Source organism: Dermacentor silvarum, chromosome 1 (genome assembly GCF_013339745.2).
Source record: "Dermacentor silvarum isolate Dsil-2018 chromosome 1, BIME_Dsil_1.4, whole genome shotgun sequence".
NCBI lineage: Eukaryota > Metazoa > Arthropoda > Arachnida > Ixodida > Ixodidae > Dermacentor > Dermacentor silvarum.
Genome location: NC_051154.1, coordinates 272,167,927 through 272,194,445, shown reverse-complemented (window position 1 = coordinate 272,194,445; position 26,519 = coordinate 272,167,927). Strand labels below are relative to the sequence as shown.

Sequence of the window (26,519 nt, the reverse complement as noted above, 5' to 3'; positions counted from 1 at the left end):
AGGAGCGTTAAAACAAACATCTGTGATCGTTGCTAAACTCTGCTTTGAGTTACATGAACCATATGAGAGTGGCAAACTTCTCACTGTTGACTCCGCTGACAGCCACCGATCGGTGGGATCTGGAAAGGCCTTAAGTCGCTGGGTGCCGTAGCCGCATCCGCGGCCGATGGCGCCTACAAAGAAGCGGCCGCTAGCAATTAAGCTTCCATTTTAGGGGCGAAGCTCCTTAGGGCGTGGGTCTGTCCTTTCTCCGTATGTAGCCACCTGTAGTTTTATGAAGTGTTCACTAGATGGCGTAAGTGGTGGCCACCTGTAGTTTTATGAAGTGTTCACTAGATGGAGTAAGTCCGTAGCTCTGGTTGGCATGGAGACAGCTATGTATGTATGTGTATACGCATATATACATATATATGTATATGTATAGTATAACCGGAAGCCGACTTCCGCTTCCGTTTCCACTTCCGGTTCCGGAAGCCAGCTTCCTGCTTCCGGAGAACGCTTCCGGCGTTTTTCTCTCTCGTCCGTAGCTAGGTGCGCTGCGGTGCACAAGGGCGTTCGTTCCCGACGCGCGTTTTCTTTCTCTCGTTCCCGACGCGCGCTCTCTTTCTTTCTCGTCCGTAGCTAGGGGCGCTGAGGTGCACAAGGGCGTTCGTTCCCGACGCGCGTTCTCTTTCTCTCGTTCCCGCCGCGCGCTCTCTTTCTTTCTCGTCCGTAGCTAGGGGCGCTGAGGTGCACAAGGGCGTTCGTTCCCGACGCGCGCTCTCTTTCTTTCTCGTCCGTAGCTAGGTGCGCTGCGGTGCACAAGGACGTTCGTTCCCGACGCGCGTTCTCTTTCTCTCGTTCCCGCCGCGCGCTCTCTTTCTTTCTCGTCCGTAGCTAGGGGCGCTGAGGTGCACAAGGGCGTTTGTTCCCGACGCGCGTTCTCTTTCTCTCGTTCCCGACGCGCGCTCTCTTTCTTTCTCGTCCGTAGCTAGGTGCGCTGCGGTGCACAAGGGCGTTCGTTCCCGACGCGCGTTCTCTTTCTCTCGTTCCCGCCGCGCGCTCTCTTTCTTTCTCGTCCATAGCTAGGGGCGCTGCGGTGCACAAGGGTGTTCGTTCCCGATGCGCGCTCTCTTTCTCGTCCGTAGCTAGGGGCGCTGCATTGCACAAGGGCGTTCGTTCCCGACGCGCGCTCTCTTTATCTCTCGTCCGTAGCTGTGGATTACCAAAATGATCCCCCGGTGCTTCGCCCACTCATCATCATTCACTTCGTGGATATGCTGTGATTTTTTTGGTTAACCCTTTGTCTAATGTCCTTGAGCTCATCGAATGTGTGTGACACGCCAACAACAGTACAAACTGAGTCTTTAAGACTGCTTAGTTCCTTAACACAATAGCTTTGCTCCATCTTCGTTGCAGGCATGCTGTGACGTCCATCTTAGTCTACAATGTCACTGCACACTTGAGGGTCGCATGATTACCTCGGCTCCGCAGAATTTACGACTGGAAGAATGGGACCACTTATCACCAGTCGCCTATACGGAGAACTAGTGGGATATTAAAAAAACTTTAGATCAGGTCATTGTCTCCGTGCTTTAGTTATTGTGAGAACTCGCTTTGTTGCCTATATGCTCGGTCATTACAGAAGACAATTCTGTTTTACTGACACCAATTAAACTTGCTACAAAACAAAATAAAAGGTGAGATATAAAAAATGCGAATAAATCTCCAACACTATCCCAAACAGAGCCTGGGAGCATTTGTTATACGGCAAGCACGATGAAAATACCTGCATATTGATCAAATACTTATATTTATTTACCACACACACCCGGGTTCGTGGTCGAGGCTTGCCTCGTTGTGTATAGAGCTCTATTGCTCAAATTAAGGGTTGGCTGTGTCCTGAGGTCTGAACGTTTATACCGGTAAGGGCGTGCAGACAGTCCGTTGTGTGCTTCTTGCGGTTCCTGCGAGACACTTGAGCACTTTGTATTAGAGTATCCTGCCAACGTCACTACTATGGGACTATAAGTCTACTTGGCCTACAGTTACCACCCTCGATCATTGCCTGTATCCGATTGGCTGTGCTTCTCGACGCGACCAGGCTCATCGCAGCATGCTTACTTTTCTACAAGAAACTAGCTTGGCTTCTTAATAAAACTGTTGTTGGGCTAGTTGGTTGCATGTAGCTTGGTTTCCTGATTGTGAGTGACTTTGCAAGGGCTGAAATATTCTAAAACGAAGCTTTACATGGCTAGGCGAAATCGTATACGGCTAGGCGAAATTGCCTGTGTAGAGAAAATTATCATCATCAGCATTGGCTCGAGCGACGTCTTCTTCCGCAGCTGGCTCGTTGGCTCGTGCTCGTGCTGGGCATGCGCTTGCGCCACTGATCCCGCGTTCGTCGTCGTTGTCTGCTTCCACAGCTGACTGCGTTGCCACTAATCATTCCAGCTTATAATTTCACTACTCCTCTGTCGTCGTAATGGGGAACGCGCGTTCAAGGGGGTATGAGCCATTGCTTAAGGGGGTATGAGCCATTCATGAGCAACTGACGACGTGTCCTAACGCGTTTGAGTGACGCCGCCGCGAACGCGCTCGGGAAAGGGCTCGTCGTCGACGTGCCAATTCATTGTCTTACCGTAACGGACATACTTAATTTTGAAGCAGTTTAATTTCGAAGAATCGCAAGCGGCAACGGCGGGCGAATGCTACTAACCACGCCGCCGAGCAAACTCGAGACATCGAACGCAAGCAACAACGGCGGACTGCGGCGTCACTGTCGGACAGCCGTCAGTGACGTCGTTCTCTCCGTGGCAGCCGAACGTATGTGTAACCTCATAATTGTGAAATATTTTAATGAACCCTTGGCATTAAACCAGTGCTAAACACCGGGGCCCCCCATTTCAGCTTCGTTGGTTAACCATTTTCACAGAGTGGAAGGGCCGAGAAATCTTTTTTCTCTTACTCTTTGACATAGCTGCACTTGACACGATAAGGTACTACTACAAGCTTCCATCCTACCACGCCGTCTGTTTCTTCTCCGGATGCATAACCTTCACCTTCGGTGAACAGTACGGCAAGGTCAAGATCTCCAAGGCTAGTCAACCGGCCTTTCTTTATATTCGCTGTCCGCAAGCTCTAGGGCGAAGTTTGTTTTCGCTGACACATTGTTTCACACGTGAAAAAGGCAACAAAGCTTTCGTAATATATAGAGATATATTACGTTCATGTGGATTGGTAAGCTGTACTTTTGGAATAGCAAAAATGTCGCTCTTACCGAGAAGAAATTAAATGCTCGGTAGGCCGCAAAGGAAACAAAATACTACTGAGGTCAATCACTTTGTATGTTTATTGTGATTCTGCATGTGACACTAAGTGAAAGTGAATTGCACCGCTCCTAGATGGTGCAAAATTTAGTTCAGCGCATATGTTACACCAAAGCTTTATTTGGCTAGCCGATTAATCAGTCTGTCGCCTGTACGCAGAAACTATCATCAGCAGCAGCAATGGCTCGAGCGTCGTCTTCCACAGCTGGCTCGTTGGGGGCCCTCGGCGCAACCGCGCGAACGCGCTCGTGCCACTGCCTTCCTTTTCTATCGCCTCCTTTCTAAAGAGTAGGCATGCGTTCTTGGTGGAAGTTGCCAGCCTTCTCCTTCTCTATTTTTCTATCTGTGCATTGTATGTATGTTTTCATATCGAATAATAATAATAAGAAGAAGAAGAATAAGAATATTAACAATATTATCATAGCGCTTAATTAAAAAAACTGAGGCATGTTATCATTACAATATTAAGAAAATAAGACACTTGGTATTCCGCTTGTATTTATATTTCTCATTTGGCTCGCACAGTAACGTAGGCGCGATTTTGAAATAAAGCAGCGAAAGCGCTCTCTTCTTTTCCTTCTAATTCGCCAGTTCTGATGTTCTGACGTAAATGGCAAATTCTTCCCGGTTGTCCGCGCGTATGTAATAAATCACCATCAGCAACGCACAACGACAAAACGTCGAACACGTGCAGCCACGGCACCTACGCTAAAGTTTTGGTGTTGACATGTTCATGGGAGAGTCAAATGCACTTGCCGAATAGGTCTGGCGAAGAGATGGTTTCACGGATTGTACACTACCCCTTACACGGCAATCAGAGAAAGTAGAAAAAAAAGACAAACGAGGATCTGCCCTTAGTGGTCCAATCCTTCCGATTCTTCCTGTATCAGCTTACATAACCGCGGCTAGGTTACGGAGATGGGCAGTCATGCAAGACTCCTGGAATGACACCTCCTATTTCCTTGGAACAGAAAATTCTGTCATAATAGAAAACTTGAAGTCCTTTTACCAAATTCAGATGTCGCATTTCTACATTAAACTTTTATCTTCATCGATCTGGTCTGGCGCCCTCCTCCTTGTGCTCATACTGTGATGAAGACGAAACAATAGAACACTTCTGCCTGTCATGCCGCCGTTTTTCCTCATTAAGAAAACATGCTTTAGAAGAAAAAGTTAACAGTGCTGGATTAAATATTACCATACCCAATATTCTATCTTTTGGTGCCTCTTCTCTCGGACATTGTCGTAGGGATGTTGGTGCAGCTGTTGAGGGGTACATAATTGAATCAGGACGATTTCCTTGCTAAATTTTTAAATTTTACATGAATAAATTCCTTTCGTCATTCGAAAATTTTAAAACTGATCCTTATTAGTCTCCGATAATTGTTTTCCTTCAACCACCCGATTCTTGGCCAATCCCCCATAGTGGGTACGAGCCACTTTTGAAGGCAAGCAAGCAAGCAAGCTAGCACTCGTATTGTTCTATTGCTGGGAATTCGGTTACTTCAATGTAAACGAAAAAAATGCAGGCTAATCTAGTGAATGTTAAACAGCGTTCAAAAAATAAGAGGACAAAAAAAGGTAGCCGTTACATGAGCTGTCACGTCTACCACATACCTCGTATTTTTAACGATGTTTTACATTGAGAATGCAACTTTACCAACCCGCCCAATGTGCCGCACGTGCAGGTTTCTCGTCACTCAAGCATATAACAGCTCACTCAATAAGACCGCTGCCCAAAGTTTGGGACAAGCGCGATGACGAAGAAAGGAAGGCAAATGTGTTTGATGGCTTTATTTCAGCTCACACCTCGATGCCCGCGTAGTTTCCTCAGTTGACGGCATTTCAGAGCTTCGTCCACGACGCGTCACGGGTCCGTGTCAACCGAAGAGTGCATGCCCATGCTCTCAATCTTCCTCGGCTAGTCATGGGGTTCAACACTCTCACCAGAGCCCTGAGAAGTGAAAGAAGTCTCTGGCGTGAACACGTCTGGTGGCCCAGTGGGTGCGGTGGCGTCTTGGATGGCAATTCCTTGAAAAGAACCCGTGGTTGCTGAACCCGAGCTTGCATCTGGAGCCAAGCCGACCTCGTCGAACACTGGGGCGGACATTGTGGAATGGCTTCCCACCGTGCGGGCCTTCTGGCGCGTACGGATAAGTCTTTCTAAGAGCAGCGCGTTCTCGCGTCTCAGGGCGCTGTTCCTGGCTGCTAGGTCACCCACCTCCTGCTGGAGCACGCTCATGGCGTGCTTGACGTCGTCGATCAGGTATGAAGCTTGGTCCAATGTGCGCTCAATCCGCGAGCAGTTAAGGGGCCTTCTGGAGGAGAAAGCCAGCTTCACGGCAGTCAGCTTCTGTTGCATGACGATCCAGTTGATTCTGAGCACCGGCAGCAGAGCCAGCGCATACCGTGCCCTGGGAGTCATCTGCTGCGTTCCCCGGTTGATGGAATCCTGACCTGTGCTGGCATCCATTGCGCCGCTCGTCGCTGGAATTAAGGCGAAACGGCAGCGTACGAATGGTCGTCCACCAGAAGAACACCGAGTGCTAGGCGCTGCCACACCCGGCACGAGATTCGCTGGCTATCCTCTTTTTCGTCATTGTCTCCCCGCTCTAGTTCGAAGGAGTGCTGACGTAAAAAGTATGTGCTGATTCGAAACGTGTCTGACACAAGCATAGATTGGTACGCAAAAGAAACGTTTTAAAAATGAAGCTTTCACCTGTAACGCGTAGCAGTGACGCGATAGCTGGCGAAATATTGTGTGCAGTAATCCTTAAAGTGTTTCGCGCGGTGTTTGACAGAGTGAACATTTGCCGGTGCGAGCGAGCAGTCGAAAAAAATATTGGAATCGCTAGATTAGTATACGAGCGAGCAGTAAGACTAACCGAAGGTTGAATTTTAAAAGCGGTTACAATCAAGGAGAGAATAAATGCAATTTTGATAAAGAATTTGGAGAAACGAATTTCATTGATATAAATGATTATTTGGCAGCACTGTTTGGCAGCAGTGCGTGCGGTTTCTACAACTCTCATCAAAGTCATTTTTTTTTGTACAGGTGCACACTTTCCTCAGCGCGATCCATCGGCTTTTGCGTGGGTGAAACTGCGCAAGGAAGGCAGTTACCTGACGAGGACAGGCGCCGTTTGCGTCGGCTATCTCTGCACTCCTATCCCCCAGGATCAGCTGATGTACGTCGACGCCCCCGCGGCTGCGCTGTGACCCACCAAGCTACTGGACGCAGCCTATATATACTGACTGCCCTGCGTGTTTCCTTCAGTTTGGCAGCAGTGCGTGCGGTTTCTACAACTCTCGTCAAAGTCATTTTTTGTACAGGTAAGATTCGCATTGCTTGTTCAAGTCCTACTATTGCTACTACATGCACTGCTGCCAAAGAGAAGTGAGATTGTTTCCCGTAAATCTTTTGTCATGGCAAGTGGGAAGGATCTGGGTAAAGCATTCGAGGATTTCAAACGTGAAATCCGTGCTGAACTTCGCTCCTTCAAACAGAGTGTGGAACATTGCAGTGAGAGCTGTGACAGTGTCAATGCGCTCACTTTGGAAATGAAGACTCTACGTGAAGAGCTTGTCGCAACGCGAAACAGCAATGAAAAACTCGCTGCTGAAAATAAACAACTACAGATGAAAATTGAAGAATTGGAGCAGTACTCACGGGCGAACAACCTTGAAATTAAAGGTGTGCCTGATGAGGGAGAGCCTTTTGACACTGTCCAAAAGATTTGTGTAGCGGTGGGTGAGCCGTTGGCACGTGATGACGTTAACATTTGCCACAGAGTTGGTACAAATAGGACTGGCGTAAAGAACATTGTGGTACGTTTTGTGCGGCGCGAGAAGCGAAATGCTGTGCTAGCTAAGTCGAAGAAGGCACGTCTATCTACGACGGCAATTGGCTTTAGGACAACTGGTCCTATATATGTGAACGAACACCTTACTAGGCAGGGCAAGCAGCTACTGGGGGCCGCAAATGCAAAAAAACGAGAAGTAGGATGGAGGTTCGTTTGGACGCATGGCGGAAAAATTTTCGCAAGAAAATCAGAATCATCAGACGTGTTAAAGATTGCCTGCCGAGAAGATCTGGATAGAATGAAACGTTAAAGTTGGCGTTTATATAACGCTTTTGTTTCTGTTTTTAGTGTATAACCCAACAGAGTTATGGCTGCCATGTCAGAATGTAAATACTACGACATTCCAAACTTCAACACTGAAACTGAGGTGTCGTCTAGTTACTTCAGAGCATTCCATTTAAACGCTCGTAGCATTAAAAATAAAATGAACAACCTATGCATGTTTTTCGACGGCTTATCGGTAAATTTTGATGTCATATTGTTCACAGAGTCCTGGCTTTCTGCAATCGATAACCCACCGAGAATACCAGGATATAATTATCACGGCATTACGCGGTCCGTTAACCGTGGTGGAGGTATAGCTCTGTACATCAAAAATTGTATTGCTTGTGATGCTGTAGATGAACTAACCTGTATTACAGCCATTGTGGAGTGTCTAGTAGTAAGACTTACGACCGTTGTTATTGCAGCTGTGTATAGGCCACCATTAGGACTTAAGTCAGAATTCTTTGACTTCATGGAAGCTTTGCTGCCTAGTTTACACTCAATGCGCACAGCCTTTTTAGTAATGGGTGATGTGAACATCGATATGCTCAGTGGTGACGCATCCAGTGAACATTTTCAAACCATCCTTCGTACTTTTGCCTGCACAAATCTGATTACGTTACCGACCCGTATTACTGGACATAGTGCCACGCTTCTTGATATCTGTATCGCCAGCCTTCCTTGTGACCAGTACTTAACAGGTGTTTTCTCCCTTGATATCAGTGATCTTCTCCCGATTTTCACGTTTATACCAGTAGCTCCCAAAAAGCACATAAATAACGACAACCCGAGTTATCGCGACATTAACTCCGCTTCGCTCAAGAATTTCTATTTTGATACTAAATTGATAACATGGGACGATGTTTACGCCGAAAGTGATCCCGATCACGCCTACCGTATCTTTCTGAACAAAATTATAGCCTGCTATGAAAAACACTTCCCTTTGATACATAACACTAGACGAAGCAAAAGAATACGCAAACCTTGGATTACAACCAGCTTGCATAAGCGAATAGAAGCTAAAAACAAAATGTACCATAGATTCGTTCAATCACGTGATGCTGTCCTGCTCACAGAATTCAAATCGTACCGCAATAAATTAAACGCTGAATTAAAAAAGGCAAAGATATCCTACTATCAGTCCCTGTTTGCTAAAGTATACAACAGTCCAAGAAAATTATGGCAGGAAATCAATAATTTGTCTAACAACTCTAAGATTCAGTGCTCGATTGATATTGCAGCTTTTGCTCAAGGCAAGACAGATGTTGACGCCCTAACAAAAATGAACGAATTTTTTTGCAATGTTGGCGACTACGTGTCTCCGAATAGCCATAGTGCTTGTACTAAAACGCCATTGTTAGCACGTACTAAACTGGCTAATTCAATTATTCTTTCTCCGGTTACTGCAGAAGAAATCACACATTTCATTTCTAGAATTAGAAACAATGTAGCCGCCGGGTTGGATGGCCTGAGCGCGTCCCTATTAAGCATGTGGCGTCTATCATAGCATTACCGCTCACATTGATAATTAATCAAATGTTGGAGACTGGTATATTTCCATCTGACCTTAAACTGGCGCGTATAACTCCCGTTCACAAAGGTGGCGCCGTCAGTGATATAACAAACTACCGACCGATATCTGTTCTGCCTATCCTGTCCAAAGTTTTTGAGAATGTCATTAATACACTGCTCAAGAACTTTCTCACTAAATACCATGTTATGAATGATTCACAATATGGCTTCCAGAAAGGAAAATCTACTGAAATGGCATTATTGCTAATCAAGGATGAAATTCTTAGCAACATTGAAAACAGACTTTTTACTGTGGGTTTGTTTATCAATTTAAGGAAAGCATTTGATTGTGTAAACCATAACATTCTACTGTCAAAGCTGCATGACTATGGTATACGTGGCGTCGCCCATGATCTCATAAATAATTATCTTTACAATAGGAAACAGTGCGTGAAAGTCGGTGACTTGTCATCCCCGACTACTGTGGTAAAACACGGGGTGCCTCAGGGATCCATTCTGGGGCCCTTATTGTTTATACTTTACATCAATGACTTGTGTGATGTGCCTAATTCTCCGAAACTGGTCATGTATGCTGATGATACTAATATTTTCTTTTCCGCACCAACTTCAGCTCACTTAAACACAGCAATAAACAATTACCTAATTAACCTTGAACAGTGGTTGAACTCCAAGAGATTAACCTTAAATATAAAACAACAAATATATAATTTTTAAACCACTCAATAAACAATGTGACTTCGAACTCGCCCTAAACTTTCAGGGAATGCCCCTGCAGCGCGTTGCTGCCGAAAAATTTTTGGGCGTTTGGTTCGAAGAAACAATGTCTTGGAACATGTATGTTCACAAGCTCACGACTTAATTAGGCAAAGCAGTTGGTTGTCTCTACAGACTGAAGGAATTAATTCCAATGAAATTAAAGTATGCAATATTTTATGCTAATTTTTACTCACGTCTTTCATATTGTACTTTAGTCTGGGGTACTACAACGACCACCAACTATAACAAACTGGAGCGGCTCCAAAAGAAAGTACTAAGAATCTTGGAGAACTTTAATGGACACCCGAGCCTATTACCCACTGGTCCTCTATTCATTAAACATAATATGTTGAAAGCGTCGAAGTTATATGATTATAAACTATCTCTTTATATGTATAAAAATAAACTTCCAAGCGATACAGAACATTCCCCGTGTGACTACAGCATACGTAACAGGCTAATACCAGTTCCGCGTACACGCACAAATTACGGTATACATCTCGGTTGGATTACTAAATACCAACAATATACAACCTCTTAAAAACTCGCATTGATTTCAGTGCCCCTGTCGGCACGTTTAAATCAAAGGTGTGTGATTACCTAATGAAGCAATGATGTTTTTGTCTTTTCTTCTCCTGGCTGTTTCATTTCCTGCAGTATTTATGCATTCTGTGATAGTGTCCACCATGTATGCTGTACCTGTATCAAGCAAGTTCATTTCTTCTTCATATTAACTGTTTGTATTGTTTATAATATTGTTCATATTGATTGTATGTATGTACTGTGTACTGTATAATTGTTCGAATTAGTGAAATCCACTGCCTGTTGCTCTCTGTAGGCCCCCAGGTCCCGTCAAGCTGTCTGAGACAGCTTTTTGCCTGGGGGGGCCCCAACTTGTGTGTTGGAAATAAAGTGGATTCTATTCTATTCTATTATCTTATAGGCAGAACAAAGCTACAATAATTAGCAGGGTAATCGTTTTCCTTCAAGTAAAAAATCAAACACTGCGCAACAAACGTCTCTGTGGCTATTATAACCTATTGTCGATCCCCGAAATGATAATAATACGTGAATATGAGTGAACATATCATAAAGTGAACATCGCTGAGTGGAAGTGAGTGGGAACGTGGTGAATGCTTGAACGATAAGCAGCGGTGATATCGGTTCATCTTGCTTGCGGAAAAATGGAAGCACTTTGTGTGTACAAGCTCACTCGCGCTGACGACTTATCGTGCCAGAAGATTGTGCACACCAAGATAGAAACCACTCAATAAGGTCGTAATAAACCAATTTTCGGGCATGAGTGAGACAATGTATAGTGAAGTGAGCGGTTACATTGTATTGCGATAGCTATTGTATAGACACTCCAAGCGCGCTTTTGCCGTGGTCGTGGACGTCGCTGTGAGGTTCCGTATAAAGTCCAAAGATGGTAGCATCGTCGCCGCGTGCCGGCGGTACGCTGTATGTGCGAGTAGAAAGCTTGCGAGGGTCTACCAACGCTTGCTGCTCAATCTCGTGCGCGCGAGGGAAAAAGGCGGGGCGGAAGCGCGCTTCTTCTGTCGCGTGCGAGGCAAGGGGGTGGGGGGGAGGGGGGAAGGGGGGAGGTGTCGTATTACTCCGGTTGAACTCCCGACGCACCCCAAAAGTTTTGCACTACTTTGTATACACATATATTCACGCACACATGCAGACACACACTCACTCATATAGGAGGGTCCTACATGACATGTTCATACATTGGTGACCAGGATCTCCGGGCGCTATTATGACGTTTTCCCCAACTCAAAGCCCCGGAGACAACAGCCTCTGTCGTTGAAACGATGAACAGATCACGCACGGCTCTCCATGAATTAATACTAGAAGGGAGAGGTGTTCGCGTGTAACTTGCCTCTCAAATTCCACCTGCCCGTGGCTATTTTCCCATCCCGAGGACACGCTATGGGACGCTGCGGCCAGGTCACATTATCGCCTAAGGGCCCAGACAGCGTCTTCGAAGTGACGGATATTCTACCTCTAGAAGCCCAGCCGACGACAGAAGCTGCTTGGGGGAAATCGGCTGCATTTTAGAGGGGGTTGGGGCGGAGTCGCGTATCAAGATAAAGAAACTTGTATACCCTTCATAGAGACCGCATTCCGAGACACCCCCAAATTCCAGCTTTGGAAGTCTTGGAGTGCACCATTTCGAAAGCAGATTCAATGGCAGATGCGGCGAGATTTCGAACTTGTCAGAACACAGAGAATTTCAGTTCCAATGCGAGAGGCGCGGTGACAGACAAACACATCTGGCGTCTAGGAAACACTCGCTAGAAGCCCGGAACAGTGGTGCTTGGTCTGTTCACCAGCAGTTTAGCGACTGAAACGGTGGTCTCCGCCGCGCGAGGTGTAAGAAAGCGGCGTCATGGCGCAAAGGACTCGAGCACATTGATATATATCTTCGATGGAGACTGCGAAGCTATTGTGACACAACATAGCATTCTCTTATGCCTCAAAAGCTGTTATTGAATCTTTCCGGAAGTTGAAGGCAAGATAATTGCGTTTTGTTTTTGGAATGCCTGGCATTAAGTTGTGAGTTATGTTGCAGTGCAAGCGGACCCATAACTCCTATCTGCAGTTGAGCTTGTGGGGAACAGGCATAGTTCAGATGAGCAGCTTCGTGGGCAGTAAACAGGTGGAAACAGTCCCTTCAGACTTCTTCCTCGAAATTTTTGTCGAACATGCCCAATTGCGCTGTAAAAGAACTCGCAACCGACACAGGACAGCATCGCTTGGTGGTGCGGTTATATTTTAAATATATTTTTCTCCTTGAATTATTTTTTGCACTTCTGAATAAATCATACGCTCAGGTAATGAAATAATGGAATGCTTTTTAAGGAGACTTGGAGATCACGTCCTTATACCTTTATTCACAAGAATGATGTAAATATTGCATATAAAAGGATTTTAAAATTTTGGCATTTATGGTGCATGAATTACACATGATTCAGCGAAGTTCTCAAGTTTAATAATAATTTACGAGGTTTTACTTGACCAAACTATAATATGATTAAGAGGCACGCCGCAGTGGCGGACTCCGGATTAACTTTGAGCACCTGTGGTTCTGGCATTCGGTTCCCATCGATGTGCGGCCACCACGGCCGGGGATTGAACCCATGTTCTCGAGCCTAGCAGTGCTGATTTTCAAATGTAATGGCGATTGGCAGAACCTCAAGAATAGTCTCAAAAGATAGCCCAAACGCAAAAGCCAACAGCCAGCGGATTTTGTTATGCTCAATTGAGCGTGTCTACTGGTGTAAATTCTAGGATTACAGGTATTATGGGCTATTCACCTAGTTTGTGATATTTCCCCCCAAAACTGCTTTGGTAGCAAAGTGAAATAAAATCTGCAAAATGTTACAATTCACTAGTTTCTCCAGGGCTGAAAAAAAACTATGCACAGAGACATATCTCCTCATAAACTCCTCGCGCCCCGCTTCCTCTCGTCACAATTGACACCCGCTCTCCCAGTTTCGGCTGCTTGCTCGGGAGGCGTGGAGCTTCTTCCAGAGTTACGCGAGTTGCGACATTAAATAACAAGTTCTGCGGTCTGCGCATAGGTTTTCACAGTGGCTAAGGTTGCATACGTCCACGCGGTGGTTCCTAAGAACCTTCCAGGTCTCTCTAATGATGTTGGCGTTGATTATGTTTTATATTGTGTAATACTTTATAAACAATGAGGGAGCACTGTTGACCTGCGTGAAGCAAGTGATTTTACTGCATTTCAGCAGAATATCAGCGCTTTTTTTTTCTTTTTTTTGCGTTGTGCTGTCTGTCTGCTGCCAGTCGGAAGTGTTTTTATGCCAGGTCGCTTTCTCCAGCCCTGCCAAACTTGCGCGTACTACATTGCTGTAGTTTATAGTTTTGTCATGTTCTCGGCATTTATTGCGCTAATGACTCTATACCAGAACCCTTCTTGTTGTTAGGCGGGAAAAGGGTGAAGGAGGAGGAGGAACAACTTTATTAAAAACAGCAGTCAATGAACGTCGGGAGAGAAATCCTTCTCCCCCGTCGCCCCTAGCCGTCGGCCGGAATACCTTGAGACACAGCAGCAGCAAGGGCTTGACCGATGATGTTGTTTTTTTTTTACGAATACTGCCGATCTCTTTCTTTCTGGGCAGCGATTTATACACCCCCCCTAACACTTCCCCCCCCCCCCGGTGGATCTGGACACCCCCTCCTACCCCCCCCCCCCCAAAAAAAAGAAATTCAGGCTCTCATCCTGGAAAAAAATTACCCGGAACGCATGCACTGTTGTAATCGCTTTAATAAATATTTACTCTTTGCCGAGGTGGACACTACGTGACCTTAATTTTGAGGCACAATTTTGATGTTCAGTGCGCAGACGACAGTGCTACACTGCGACCTGCAGGGAGCGGAGAATCCTTGAGGTCACGGTAAACGCTTACGCGTGAATGAGATGCGAGATTTACGTTTGGTCTTTCTGATTTTCCATTTTCAAGTCAACGTACTCGTATGCACAATAGGTACAGTAAGACCCCTGTGCTAAGTCGTAACATTTAAAATATGGCACATTGCTCTCGTTATCCGCTCCGAATGACTAGACTGGGGAATGAGTAGAATCTACTGACGGTATCCTGGAGAGCTGGCTTCACAGCAAGCACTGCTCATGCTTCGCGCGAGGTCGAGAGAAAAAGAATGTTCCCTACCTTGTTGTCAGCTGCAATGAAGATACTGCTCCTCCCGTAGGAATTGCTGCCGTTGAAAGATGCTTTTCCACCATGAACAGGCTCTTAACATCAGATAGATGTCACATGACGCCGGCCCATGTCGACGTGCTGATGAAAATTTCTATCAAAGCTTCAAGTATCCCGAATATTATGAACGCAACAGACGAAGAAAAGGATGAATATTTGCAGTTTGTGGACCAAGCCTTACATGAAAACAAAAGTATAAACTTCAAATTTTAAGATAATATGCCATGAAAAATTGAATTCATTTCATATCTCATTCTTAAATAACAAAATCCTATTTAAGTATTCTTCTCTTTTCTACCCAGTGTCGCCCGATTCATGGCCAATCCCCCGTAGTGGGTTGTGCTATACATATATGCACCAAACCTATATGCTGTGAACCAAGAAACCAAGTCGGGTATTGTATTTGTGTGCGGGGTGACATGGTGCAATTGCGTAGTTTGTGTAGTCATAGCTTTTTTTAATTGTTATTTTGTGAATGTGGCAGCCACGGTTGGGGTAGTAGTTTCTTTGGATACTGTATGTACCGGATTGTAGCAGACATGATGCGCATATATACTTTTTTAATGCAAATTATTTCTTGGCGATCACATACCACTTTGAGAGTGTCTATCTATCTATCTATCTATCTATCTATCTATCCACCTATGTCTTGGTGCTCTCACAATCGTTTCGTTAACTTGGTATGTACCAAAATTGGCATAGTATGACAAGAGTGTATAAAGGAACATAAATGATAGGTCATGACATGCGCGTCATGTATACGTCATCAAACAGCCGCCTACGTCTTGGTGCTCTCGTTGTCGTTTCGTTAACTTTCCTTAACACTGCTTCGCATAACATCAAGGGCGTGGGCTTTCTCGTCGATTTTTTTTTGTTCTTAGTTGCTATATTTTAATTGTATTGTTTAAAGTATATGGCTTCTTCGTGCCTATTGTGCTTGGTATTTTTTTTTCTCGTGCAAAGTGATATTGTACTTAGTTTTGAAAATGTCTGCACTTTTTTCTTTCAATATGACTTGTAGATTAAGAACTTGCTTTACTTTGTTCTGCATAGAAAAAAAAGAATAAACTTCGTGCAATCAAATGAAAACTCTAAATGATGTCTCTTATGTTCTTGCAATTTTCAAACGTGGTGATAGAATGCCATGGGTGTTTAAAGATAGTACTGAATTTATAATCCTGAAAAACTAGCCACACATTTCGGCGTTCCATACAGCGCTCGTTCATCCCTGCCTGTCTCCACCTTCGTTGTAGTATTGTTTGCACAACATCAGCTTACATGCACCAACAAGGACGAACTTCCTTCTAAGATGTGGTTTAATATGCTTGCTTAAACGCTTAATTGGTGTACTTCTGCTAATTAGCAGCTTTTCCGTCACCATTTGTTGAAAAAAGCGTTAAGCCTTAATTATACAAAACAACCTGGTAAAAAGAGCTGCTAGCCCCTTGAACCTCCCCCCCCCCCCCAGGCCTTTCCCTAAAAAAAAAACATAAGCAATACTTCCTATCCCCTCCTCCCCCCCCCTCAAAGTCGAAATTCTGTTTAACCCCTGATTCTGGGGTTTTACGCTCCAAAACCCGTTCTGATTATGAGGCATGCCGTAGTGGAGTGCGCTGGGTTAATTTTGACCACCTGGGGTTCTTTAACGCGCACTACAACGCAAACACACATGCGTTTTTGCATTTCGCCTCCATCGAAGTGCAATACTGCCGATCTCGAGATTGTTGCAGGGAGGGCATACATATATTACAAAAGAAGCACAGTGAAGTAATTTATACACGGAAAACACTAAAACACTAGCAGAATACATTAAATTATTAGTAGCAATAGCCTTGGTATGAGTCAAAAAATAGAAATCACGAAAAATACAATGACAGGATGTGCGATGATGTGCTCAGATTATTCAGCCAGAATCCCAATGCAGGTTTGTTTTTTAAGATGTTCAGAGAAACTGCTTAAGACTTGGAGATTGACTCCAACCAAATAAGGACATTTACTAGCCCGACGTTTCGGAACCAATTCGGCTCCTTCTTCAGAGGGTATTCTTCGCAGGTGGCGGTGTGCCGCTTTTAAAAGGTCCGTAGTAACAAAGGAGAGGAAGGGGGAGAGAGCGTAAGGTGCGGAGACACTTGGCAGGGCACCTGTTCTAGACAGACAAAATAGGTGGTGGGGGGGGATGGAGGGGGAGGGGGGCTTCGGCATCGCTGGTCGGCTGGGTTGAGGGATGCTGGGCGTCCTTTAGTCGCGGGAATGCGTTGACAAGCGACAGGGGGGGGGGGGGACGAGTTTTTCTGGTGTTGCTGACCTAGAGCGGGGGGTCCTTTCTTCCCTTCGTCGCGTCTGCAAGGCCATGAACATACAAAGAACAAAGAATGCCCTTCACGCGGTTTATATTACCCGCCGTGTTCTGAATGTGCCAGGACTCCAGTACTCCGCCTTTTTCCAGGACTCCGCCTTTTTTCGCCAGTTTGTCTCTGTTTGAAGGATTTGGGTTTCTTGGAAAGACCACAAAGACCACAACACGCCACGAAGGGAATAAAGGACCCCCCGCTCTAGGTCAGCAACACAAGAAAAACCCCCCCCCCCCCTGTCGCTAGTCAACGCATTCCCGCGACTAAAGGGCGCCCAGCATCGGTCAACCCAGCCGACCAGCGACGCCGAAGCCCCCCCCCCCCCCCCACTCCACCCCCACCACCTAGTTTGTCTGTCTTGAACAGGTGCCCTGCCAAGTGTCTCCGCACCTTACGCTCTCTCCCCCTTCCTCTCCTTTGTTACGGCAGACCTTTTAAAAGCGGCGTACCGCCCTCTCCGAAGAATACCCCCTGAAGAAGGAGCCGAATTGGTTCCGAAACGTCGGGCCAGTAAATTTCCTTATTTGGTTGGAGTCAATCTCTAAGTCTTAATCAATTTTCCCAACCAGACAGGTCATTCTGTCGAAATGTTAAAACACCCGTGTACTTAGATTTAGGTGCACGTTAAAGAACCCCTGGTGGTCCAAATTTCCGGAGTCCCCCACTACGGCGTGCCTCATAATCAGAACTGGTTTTGGCACGTAAAACCCCATAATTTAATTTTTTAAATGTTTAGCTTCAAGAAACTGCTCAGCATGCACATGCACTTCCACTATTGCTCACGTTACGCTTAGCTTGTGTGGCAACCGATAGGGCGAGCGCAAAGCGCAGAGATTCAAAATCAGCCCCAAAGGGCCGTGAGGCGTAAGGCTCCTCGGCTTTAGGGAGGCGCCAACGAGTCGGCGAGATATGACTGTTGGAAGCCACGCGAGCTGTGTGTGTGAGTGCGTGCGTGTACCAACGGCACCTACTCTTCCTTCAGACGCTGACCCCTTCTCCCCGTCTACCGACGCGACAGGTTGGCGCCGGGAGCTTACAGGAGCGCGCATGAGACTGAGCTGCTTCGATTTTCCACTTCTGGCTACCCGCGGGCTGCCAGAGCCAGCCAGAGCGCCTTCGTTTTTCTCGGATTGCTCCGCCCACCCCATGACGCACTTCCGCCGCACGTTCATTTTACTCGGGCTGGAAGCTTCTGGCTACCCGGACGCGTATTTCTATTTGCGGCCAAGCCCAGTGCTCGACCGCTGGCGCCGCCAAGCGCCGCTCGCGCGTACCATGTTTCTAGCCGCCGCCGTTGAAATGGGGAACACGCTGGGACTGGTGGTGACTAGGCACGACTGTGGCGGGATCGATGTCATTCCTAAACAAGCGCATCACTGTTTTGATGATCCAAATATAATCTCACTATCAGGGAGGAAGCAGTCTACCTGACTGGAGCCGTATTTTTTTTATTTGGGGTGTTGCTACACTGCGCTCCACAACACCCCAACTACCGCCGCTTCGCGTTGGCGCCCGGCACCGCGGCTTCCGCCCCGGCCCCGGGGTTCAACCAACCGCGCTGCCAAGCAGAGAGGAAAAAAAAGAAACGCGGGATACCAAGAAGAAAGAAGATCGGGAGTGAAAACAACCTAACGCTTAAACATTCGCGTTACGCACTCGTCGTCCTGTGATTTTTTTTGCTTCTTGTTTTACCGCACAAGAACTGTTCCACAAGAATTCTGGCAGACTTTCGGTTCACGGAAACCAAGTCAACGGCCCGACATGATTCAACGCAGGGCAGCCTGTATCTATCTGGTCGACGTATGCGTATACCACCCCCGCAGATGTGCCACTACAGGCTCCGCAGACGTGCCTGGGTCCGGCTCTGAACCATGGAGGCACGGCCCACTTCGGTCATGCCTGCATGGTTCTCATACAAGTTTGTCCTGCTCAATAAAGTTTTTCTAATATACTACTTGCAGGAAGAGAATCGCAGTAAAATATTTTGAATAAAACGTTGTGGGGGATTATTGGAACAAATAAGTCTTGCACAGTGTCTCATGGATAAGTTGAGGTTCAGTGAATGCGAATGTCTAGTGACAGATTGTCGATTGCTTGAATTCCCTAATTACTATCGCATTAGATCTTCTTGGGATCAAAGCATGAAGGCGCCGCGTATGTTTTTTAAAATCTATTTATCATTATCCGGTCAGAATCCTCATTAAACGTTTGTCTATTTTCTCTTTATTTCCATTTCCCAACGCGCCGTGGTGCTTGTTGGCTTTGGCGTTGCGCTGCTAAGCTCGAGGGTGCGGGATAGAATGCCGGCAGCGGAGGGCGCATTTAGATGGCGACGAAATGCCAAGAATGCCCGCATATCGTGAAGTAGGCGCACGTTAAAGAAGCTCAGGTGCTCGGAATTAAGCTTGAGTACCCGTTACGGCGTGCCTGATAATCCCGTCTGGTTTTGTCAGGTAAAACACCAGAATTTGTTTAAATTTCAATGACCACATTGTCTAAACAAATTACTGTCAAAACCGCTTGTGAATAAAATATGTATAGAGACCAACAATGAAGTTAATGAGCTTTCGGTCTTTTTTTTTCATTTTTCAGAACCGTTTCTTGTTAATAAAGTATACACCTGCAAATAGATTGGTATGTAAGTGTGTGAAGTGTACTAATCAGACGTCCTGTTGAGGCAGATTTTGTAAATGGCTTCGACGCTACAGTTTTGATTTAGTTGGACAAGCTCATGGATTGCCTAATGCACTTACCGAGTAGGTTTATGGAAAGAGGGTTTCGTGTTTTGTACACACACTCCTATATGACATTTAGTAAAAAAAAAGGAACGAAACGAACTTGTGTTGATCGATTTCACGGAGTTCTGTGACTGCAATGTAAACTAAAGAATGCAGGTTTCTTCTGATTCAAGGATTAAACAGCTCGCTCGACAAGGTCGGGTACCGAAACCATGGGACAGCTGCGATGAGGATAAAGCAAGGCAAATTGGTTTGATTTCTTTATTTGAGCACACGCTCGAAGGCGCCGTTGTTTCCTCAGTCGACGGCATTGAGAGCTACGTCCGAGACGCATCACGGGTCCGCGTTAAACGAGGAATGCTTGTCCGCGGTCTCAATCTTTTTCATGTGGCCGTGGGATTCGGCACTCTCACCAGTGCCCTGAGAGGTGGAAGGAGATTCCAGCGTCGACATGTCTGGTGGCACTTTCGGTGTGGTGGCATCTTGGATGGAAATACCCGTGGTAGCTAAGCCAGAGCTTCCATCTGGGCTCAAGGCGTCCTGCTCGGATCTCGCGGCAGATATTCCGGAACAGCTTTCCATTGTAAGGGCCTTCTGGCTCATACGGGACAGCCTTTTCAGTAAGCGGTCGGTAACCCGCTTCAAAGCTTCGTACTTCTCTTTTAGCTTACGCACCTCTTGCTGGATCACGTTCTCGGTACGCTTGATGCTCCCGATCAGCACAGAGGTTTCACTCAATGTACCTGGGATTCGCCAGAAGTTTTGCGGATTTCTATTGAAGAGATCCCGCCTGATAGTCAAAAGCCTTTCTTCCATGATGACCGCGTCACGTGTGAGGATCGGCAGCAGAGTCGAGGCATACTTAGCTTCCGGCGTCATCTCCTGCGTTCCCCAGTTGCTTGAATCCCGTCCTCTGCTGGCATCCATTGTGTCGCTTGTCGCTGGGCTCAGAAAACGTACCGAGGAACACAGGCTGTCCATATGGTGGTCTACCAGAAGAACCGTGAGTGCTAGGCGCTTCCGCACGCTGCTTGCTTGCTTCCTTGCTTGATCTTCATCCGTGGCGCTTACCCATTACGGGGGATTGGCCAAGAAGCCGGCGGTTAAAGGTTAAACGGAAAAGGGAGACGGAAAAAAAAGTTTTAAAAAACAAGACGAAAAAGTAAATCAGGGTGAAGTATAGTGTTTATGATAATTTGGAAAGAGATTTACAGGGCAGAGACAGAATTAAAATCATTGTAATTGTATATAAAGAGCAAAAAATTTTTCGTGGTATTAGAAGAATTTCGAAACAACAATTAGCGATTTAATGAGTTATCCAATTATTTATTTTGAGAATTCACTGGGTAGTTTTTGTGTCACAGATATAGTCACAGAGGGCCACGCAGATGTTCCTGTGGCTAAAGCCCATTGAAGAAGCCCCGAAGGAGAGGATATTTTGAGTAATTAGAGAAATACCCAATTTACGCAATGAAAATTCGAATTTCTTCCTCTGATTCCTAAAGCAACGACAAAATAATAGAAAATGGTCAATGTTTTCGGGTTCCTTGCAGGTAGGACACAGAGGGGACGGTGCCAGACCGGACCTGTGTAGATAAAAATTTAATGGTGGGATTCGGCAGCGTAATTTTGTTATGGAGATTTCTAATTTACGTGTTGGGCACCATTTATTGTCCCAAGAATAAGGACAAATGATTAAATTCCGACATTTGTATTTTCAGTTTTGTAGAATCTTGTAATAGGGAAAATTTTCTAAACCTAGCTGCAGTGACATAAGCCGAACTAGGCATGACAGACGTAACTGGTCCATCAAGAGATATCCGCTCAAGTGTGTCAGCCATTTCACCTAAGAATATACCACGATGACCTGGAACCCATACCAATCGTACCAGACTTAAGTTCGGAGGGGTTAACAATTAAAATTATTGGTCACAGTAGTGTCTGCAGATGAACTGAGCGATGTACATACTGACAGTGAATCAGTCACTATAACCACTGTTGAGCAATTTGAAGGAAGTTTCCGCAGAGCTAGGATAATCGCGGCTAGTTCAGCCAAAAATATGGGTGTGAAATCCGGAAGGCGTACTGCATAATACCAGGATAGTGATTCGGAGAAAATACCCACACCCGCTTTATCTTCCTTCATTGACGCGTCAGTCGCGATCACGTGATCTATTCCTAGTTGCGTTATATGATCTTGCAACATGCCATTTAAGTATGTGTTGGGCAGGAGTTTGGCATTCGATGGAAATATATAGTCAAACGCAATCATTATATTAGGTAAGGGTTTGTGTGAGCAAGCAATCTCGCGTATATTAACATTTAATGGATCGAGCTCAGCTTGTACAAACAAAACTTAAGGTCGAAGTAGGCGGGACCAATGCTCATCGAAAAATGCGCTCATTTCTCTAATAAATACAAATTGTGATCTTCTCAAAGAAGATGCATAAATGTTTAAATATGTTTTTACAGTTAGAATGTGGAATCTGCAAGGAAGTGTAGGCAGTCGTGCTTCTTGATATAAAACATTGTTAGCTACAAATTTTGGCAAACCAAGACAATTCCGAATTGCCTCCCGCTCTAGAAGAACCAGGAGGTTAATTTTGTACGCTGGCCCACCGGAGAATAGCACGCACCCAAATTCCAATATCGAACGAACATACATACGATAAATCATCATTAAAGTGTCTCTGCGTAGCCCAGAGCGATGTCGGCCAAGTTTGCTAATCATACCAACCGCGCGTGTCGCCCTAGATTTAACATGATCAATGTGAATTCGCTAGCTGAGGTTGGTGTCGTATATTACACCGAGATATTTGATAAAGTCAACTTGAGGAATAACTTCCTGATGATATTGGAGAGATATTAATTGGTACATTCAGTGGAAACACAATCAAGGCGCTTTTGTTAGCATTGAGCGACATTCGAATATTCGCAAACCAGGCTTAAAGTGTTCCAAAGTATGACTGTACTGTACTCTGTAATGAGTGAATATCACTCGCTGACGCAAAGAATGCTATGTCATCTGCATAGACATATACTTGTAAACAATCGCACAATGGGATTGAACTTATTAAATGTTAAACAAAATAGTAGAAAGGACAGATCCCTGGGGAACTCCTCTTGTTTGACTATATTTTTGTGTCACCAAGTCACGCTGAGAACAATAAAATTTTCTATCCTTTAAAAATTCATGTATCCAACTTTAACATATCGAGGGAAATCCATGGTATTTGAAACGTTTAGGAGTATGACATGTTCTACACTATCGTAGGCTTTAGCTAAATCAAGGGTCACTAAAGCTGCATACTGCCGCCCTTGCCATGCAAGCTTAATGCGTTCCTCTAAATCCACATGGGCACACCATATCGAGCATTCGGGTCTAAATCCAATCTGACAGAGGCTCAATAATGTATAATCCGTTAAAAATTTCATAATACGAATGTGCAATACCCTTTCTATTAATTTCATAACATTTGAGGTTAATGCGATTGGTCTTATATTATCTGGATCCAATCGTGCTCCTTGGTATTTGAGCAGGGGGGTTATTTTTGCGAGTTTCCAGTCAGGAGGAATCTATGCGTTCATGAGTTAACGTTAACGATATTGGAGGTCTCGTGGGGAGAGGTCAAACAATATTTTTAACATGCCTGATGTAATGCGATCTCGACCGGGAGCTGTGCCAGGGAGCAGCCGAATAACGTTGAAGTTGAATTTATTTTGATCAATAGTACAAAAAATATAACAGGTGAAGTGTAATTGCCCAGTCGGAGGTCCCGAAGTAAAAACTGTCGGGGGGACCTGCTAAACAGGAAACAAATGGGGGTTAATACAATTGTGGAAACAGTAGCAGGCTACATCATACAAAGGTTGTGTTTGTCAGCGAAAACAAAAACAAAAACAAAAAAACTGAGCTTTGAGTACAAAAATGTGGTTGTAGTATGAAGAACATGCAACAGAGAAAAGTCTTCATCGGGAAGAAAAAAAAACAGCGTTTTAATACGAAACTAGGTGGTGGTAGCATGGGGAACAAGCAATGCTGTAATGTTATTGATAGGGACAGAAAAAAACACTTAAAAATATTAAAAAATATAAGGAACAGTGCAATACAAATATGTTTAATAACGTTTACATCGCACAATAAAAGTACTAGGAGTTCTGTAATGAGTTTATATAATATGCCTTAGTTTTACGCTTGAAGGCTTCAAATGCACATGATTTGATATCGGACGGAATCGAATTCCACAATGATATACCTGAAAACATGACAGTAAATTTCCCATAGTTAGTTCGAATTTTAGGAAGGAGCAAATTGAGACGTGCGGAAAACCTTGTGTTATTAATATTAGTGAAGTCAGTACGGGCAAAACTTTCAATACCTAACTCCGTATTTATAAGGCGGAACATTGTTAGCAACAGTTTATGATTGAGTAGCATGCGCAAGGGGAGAAGGTTTAGGGAACGTGCTGAAGTTCTCCCATTGATACCACTATAAAGTCATCCCCTGATAGAACCCCTACGAAGTTTATTGCAGCTGAGTTGTAAAACGCGCTTCTAAGGCTTTTGCTATCTTATTTAATGATTCTAATAATTCTTTTGGTGACAGAAGCACTGAATCAATATTTATGGGCACGGGAAAGGTCTTACGAGAGCGAAGAAACCTAAATAATGCTTTTTTGTTATCACTTTTCGATAAAAAGTTGTACCGTTTTTCATCAAAAGTATCCTTCGCTAAGGAAACTGTTCTTTTAAACGTAGCAGCAGCATATTTATAATTACTCCAATTAGTAGGGCACTGATTGGAAATAAGTTTCTTCCATGCAGCTTTTCGGCGTCGATAATCTCGTGCGCAATCACTATTGCACCATAGACAATCAATGCGCTCTTTTGTTGATGATACTACAAATTCTGATTTTTTTTTTAGTAGTACCCTTCAAAATTGCACAAAGGCTCATAGCTTTAATATCTGTTTCCATATCTTTTCTAGAAGACAAAGTTGACTGTAAAATATTTTTAAATTTTGAATAGTCTACAAATGTCTGCGTATGCTTATTTAAAGAAATGAGGGGGTTGTTAATATCAATGACAATCGGGCGGTGGTCACTACTAGTGGCGGCATCAACCACAGTCCAAGAAGAAATGGAAATGCCTGAGCTAGCAAATGTCAAATCTAGGACAGATCGTGACTGCGAACGCACGAAAGTGGCAACTTTACCATTTAAACATGTAAAATTTTTAACATTAGCCCAATCCCATAAACGTTTTCCAGATGAGTCTGTGCGGAAGCCCCATGACACATGACGTGAGTTGAAGTCACCCGTAAGCAATATGTTCTTTTTGTAGTATGTTACTGCGACATCAAGTGGGCGTACGTTTTGCACTCCAGCGGGAAAGTAGGAGTAAATTATAGAGAGCGGGGCGCAACCCGGAATAGTTATTTTTAATATTAAGATTTGACATTCGGATGATAGGGTATGATGCAATATTTTTGCTTTATGACAGAATTTAGACGAAATGAAAAAAGCTAATCCGCCACCTCGGGAAGGTCTATCCAATCGAAAACACTTGTAATTGTTTAAATGAAAGTCTTGGTCAGCCGACAAACAAGTTTCTTGATGTTATAGTTCAGCGGAAATCCGCTAGGTATAGATCATCTGCTAGCCGCCTGATTAGCTCAGATGGTAGAGCGGCTGCCCCGGAAAGGCGGTGGTCCCGGTTCGAGTCCCGGACCAGGACGAATTTTTCTTCAACTGCGAGGCTTTCTTTCGAGGAACCCGGTTGGGTTTCCATTGTAGCAAATTGCTACATTTGGGTGGATGTCTCATCAGTTTCCCTTTAATTATTTATCTCCACCTAGCGGATTTCCGCTGAACTATAACATCAAACACTTGCCGTTGCTTCGAGTTGTCGACAAATTCGACTTCGCCCTGCCGTCTGCTAGCCGCCTGGTTAGCTCAGATGGTAGAGCGGCTGCCCCGGAAAGGCGGTGGTCACGGGTTCGAGTCCCGGACCAGGACGAATTTTTCTTCAACTGCGAGGCTTTCTTTCGAGGAAACCGGTTGGGTTTCCATTGTAGCAAATTGCTACATTTGGGTGGATGTCTCATCAGTTTCCCTTTAAACAAGTTTCTTGTAATAGTATAACGTCTGGCGATTGTTGGGAGATTAAATGTAATAAATCTGTAGTTGCAAAAAGTATAGATCGGCAGTTCCACTGCAGTATCCTTATAGGCACCCTATGTTGACGGTAGACAAGCAGCCGCAACTGCTTGGTCCAGGATACTGTCTTTTAGAAAGTCAATCCTCGTAAGTGATTCTTTCACACACTTTTTTTCGTTTTGGAGTTAGGAGAACGAGGCATTTTGTTGTTAGGCGATCTTGTGCGTTTAAGAACTCGAGTGTCCATATCTACATCACGATTGCCTAGAGAGTCTGAATCGGAATGGCATTCATGACCAACCTGAGCGGAAGTCGAAGGACGTACTGAATCCACACTGTTAGGAGGAAGAGGTGTCTGATATTTAGGTAATCTTGCAAATAAGGCGGCCGTATTTTGTGCACTGTTTGTTAGTGTCTGAGATACACCAGCCAATTGCGTTGATATTACTGTAGCCAAAGATTCAGAAAGATTTAGTAGAATTTTTTCTAATGCCTTTTCCATCACTTTTTCTATTGCTGCTGTAATTGGCTGGGGCAGTGACTGATCCATGCCGAATGACTGACGGGCTGTTACACCGGCATAACACTGGGTCCTGCTCTGAATTTCTTAAAGAGCTTCTCGACGAGAGCACCGTCGACTCTCAATTATTTCAATCACCTGGATTTCTTTGGATCTGGCAAGGCAGTTGGAGTAGTCAGCAGCATGATTCGCATTGCATAAACATCATGACTGCTCCTGAGACGTGCAATCATTGGCATCATGTTCTTCTCCGCATAATCGGCATCGAGCACTTGAA

General features: G+C 44.9%; 1 protein-coding gene across 2 annotated transcripts in view; it reads right to left on the bottom strand.

The window, feature by feature from the left end:
* LOC125942168 (uncharacterized) overlaps window positions 1-26,519 on the bottom strand; it is a 120,397-nt gene that overhangs the window by 75,011 nt on the left and 18,867 nt on the right. The window contains exon 1 of one of the 2 annotated variants that reach the window (XM_049660331.1): window positions 5,766-5,959. The exons of the other annotated variant lie outside the window; for it this stretch is intronic. Coding sequence (XP_049516288.1) covers window positions 5,766-5,781 — 16 coding nt within the window. The 5' untranslated portion in view covers window positions 5,782-5,959. Of the gene's footprint in view, window positions 1-5,765; window positions 5,960-26,519 lie in introns of those variants that run through there. 2 annotated transcript variants of the gene reach the window in all.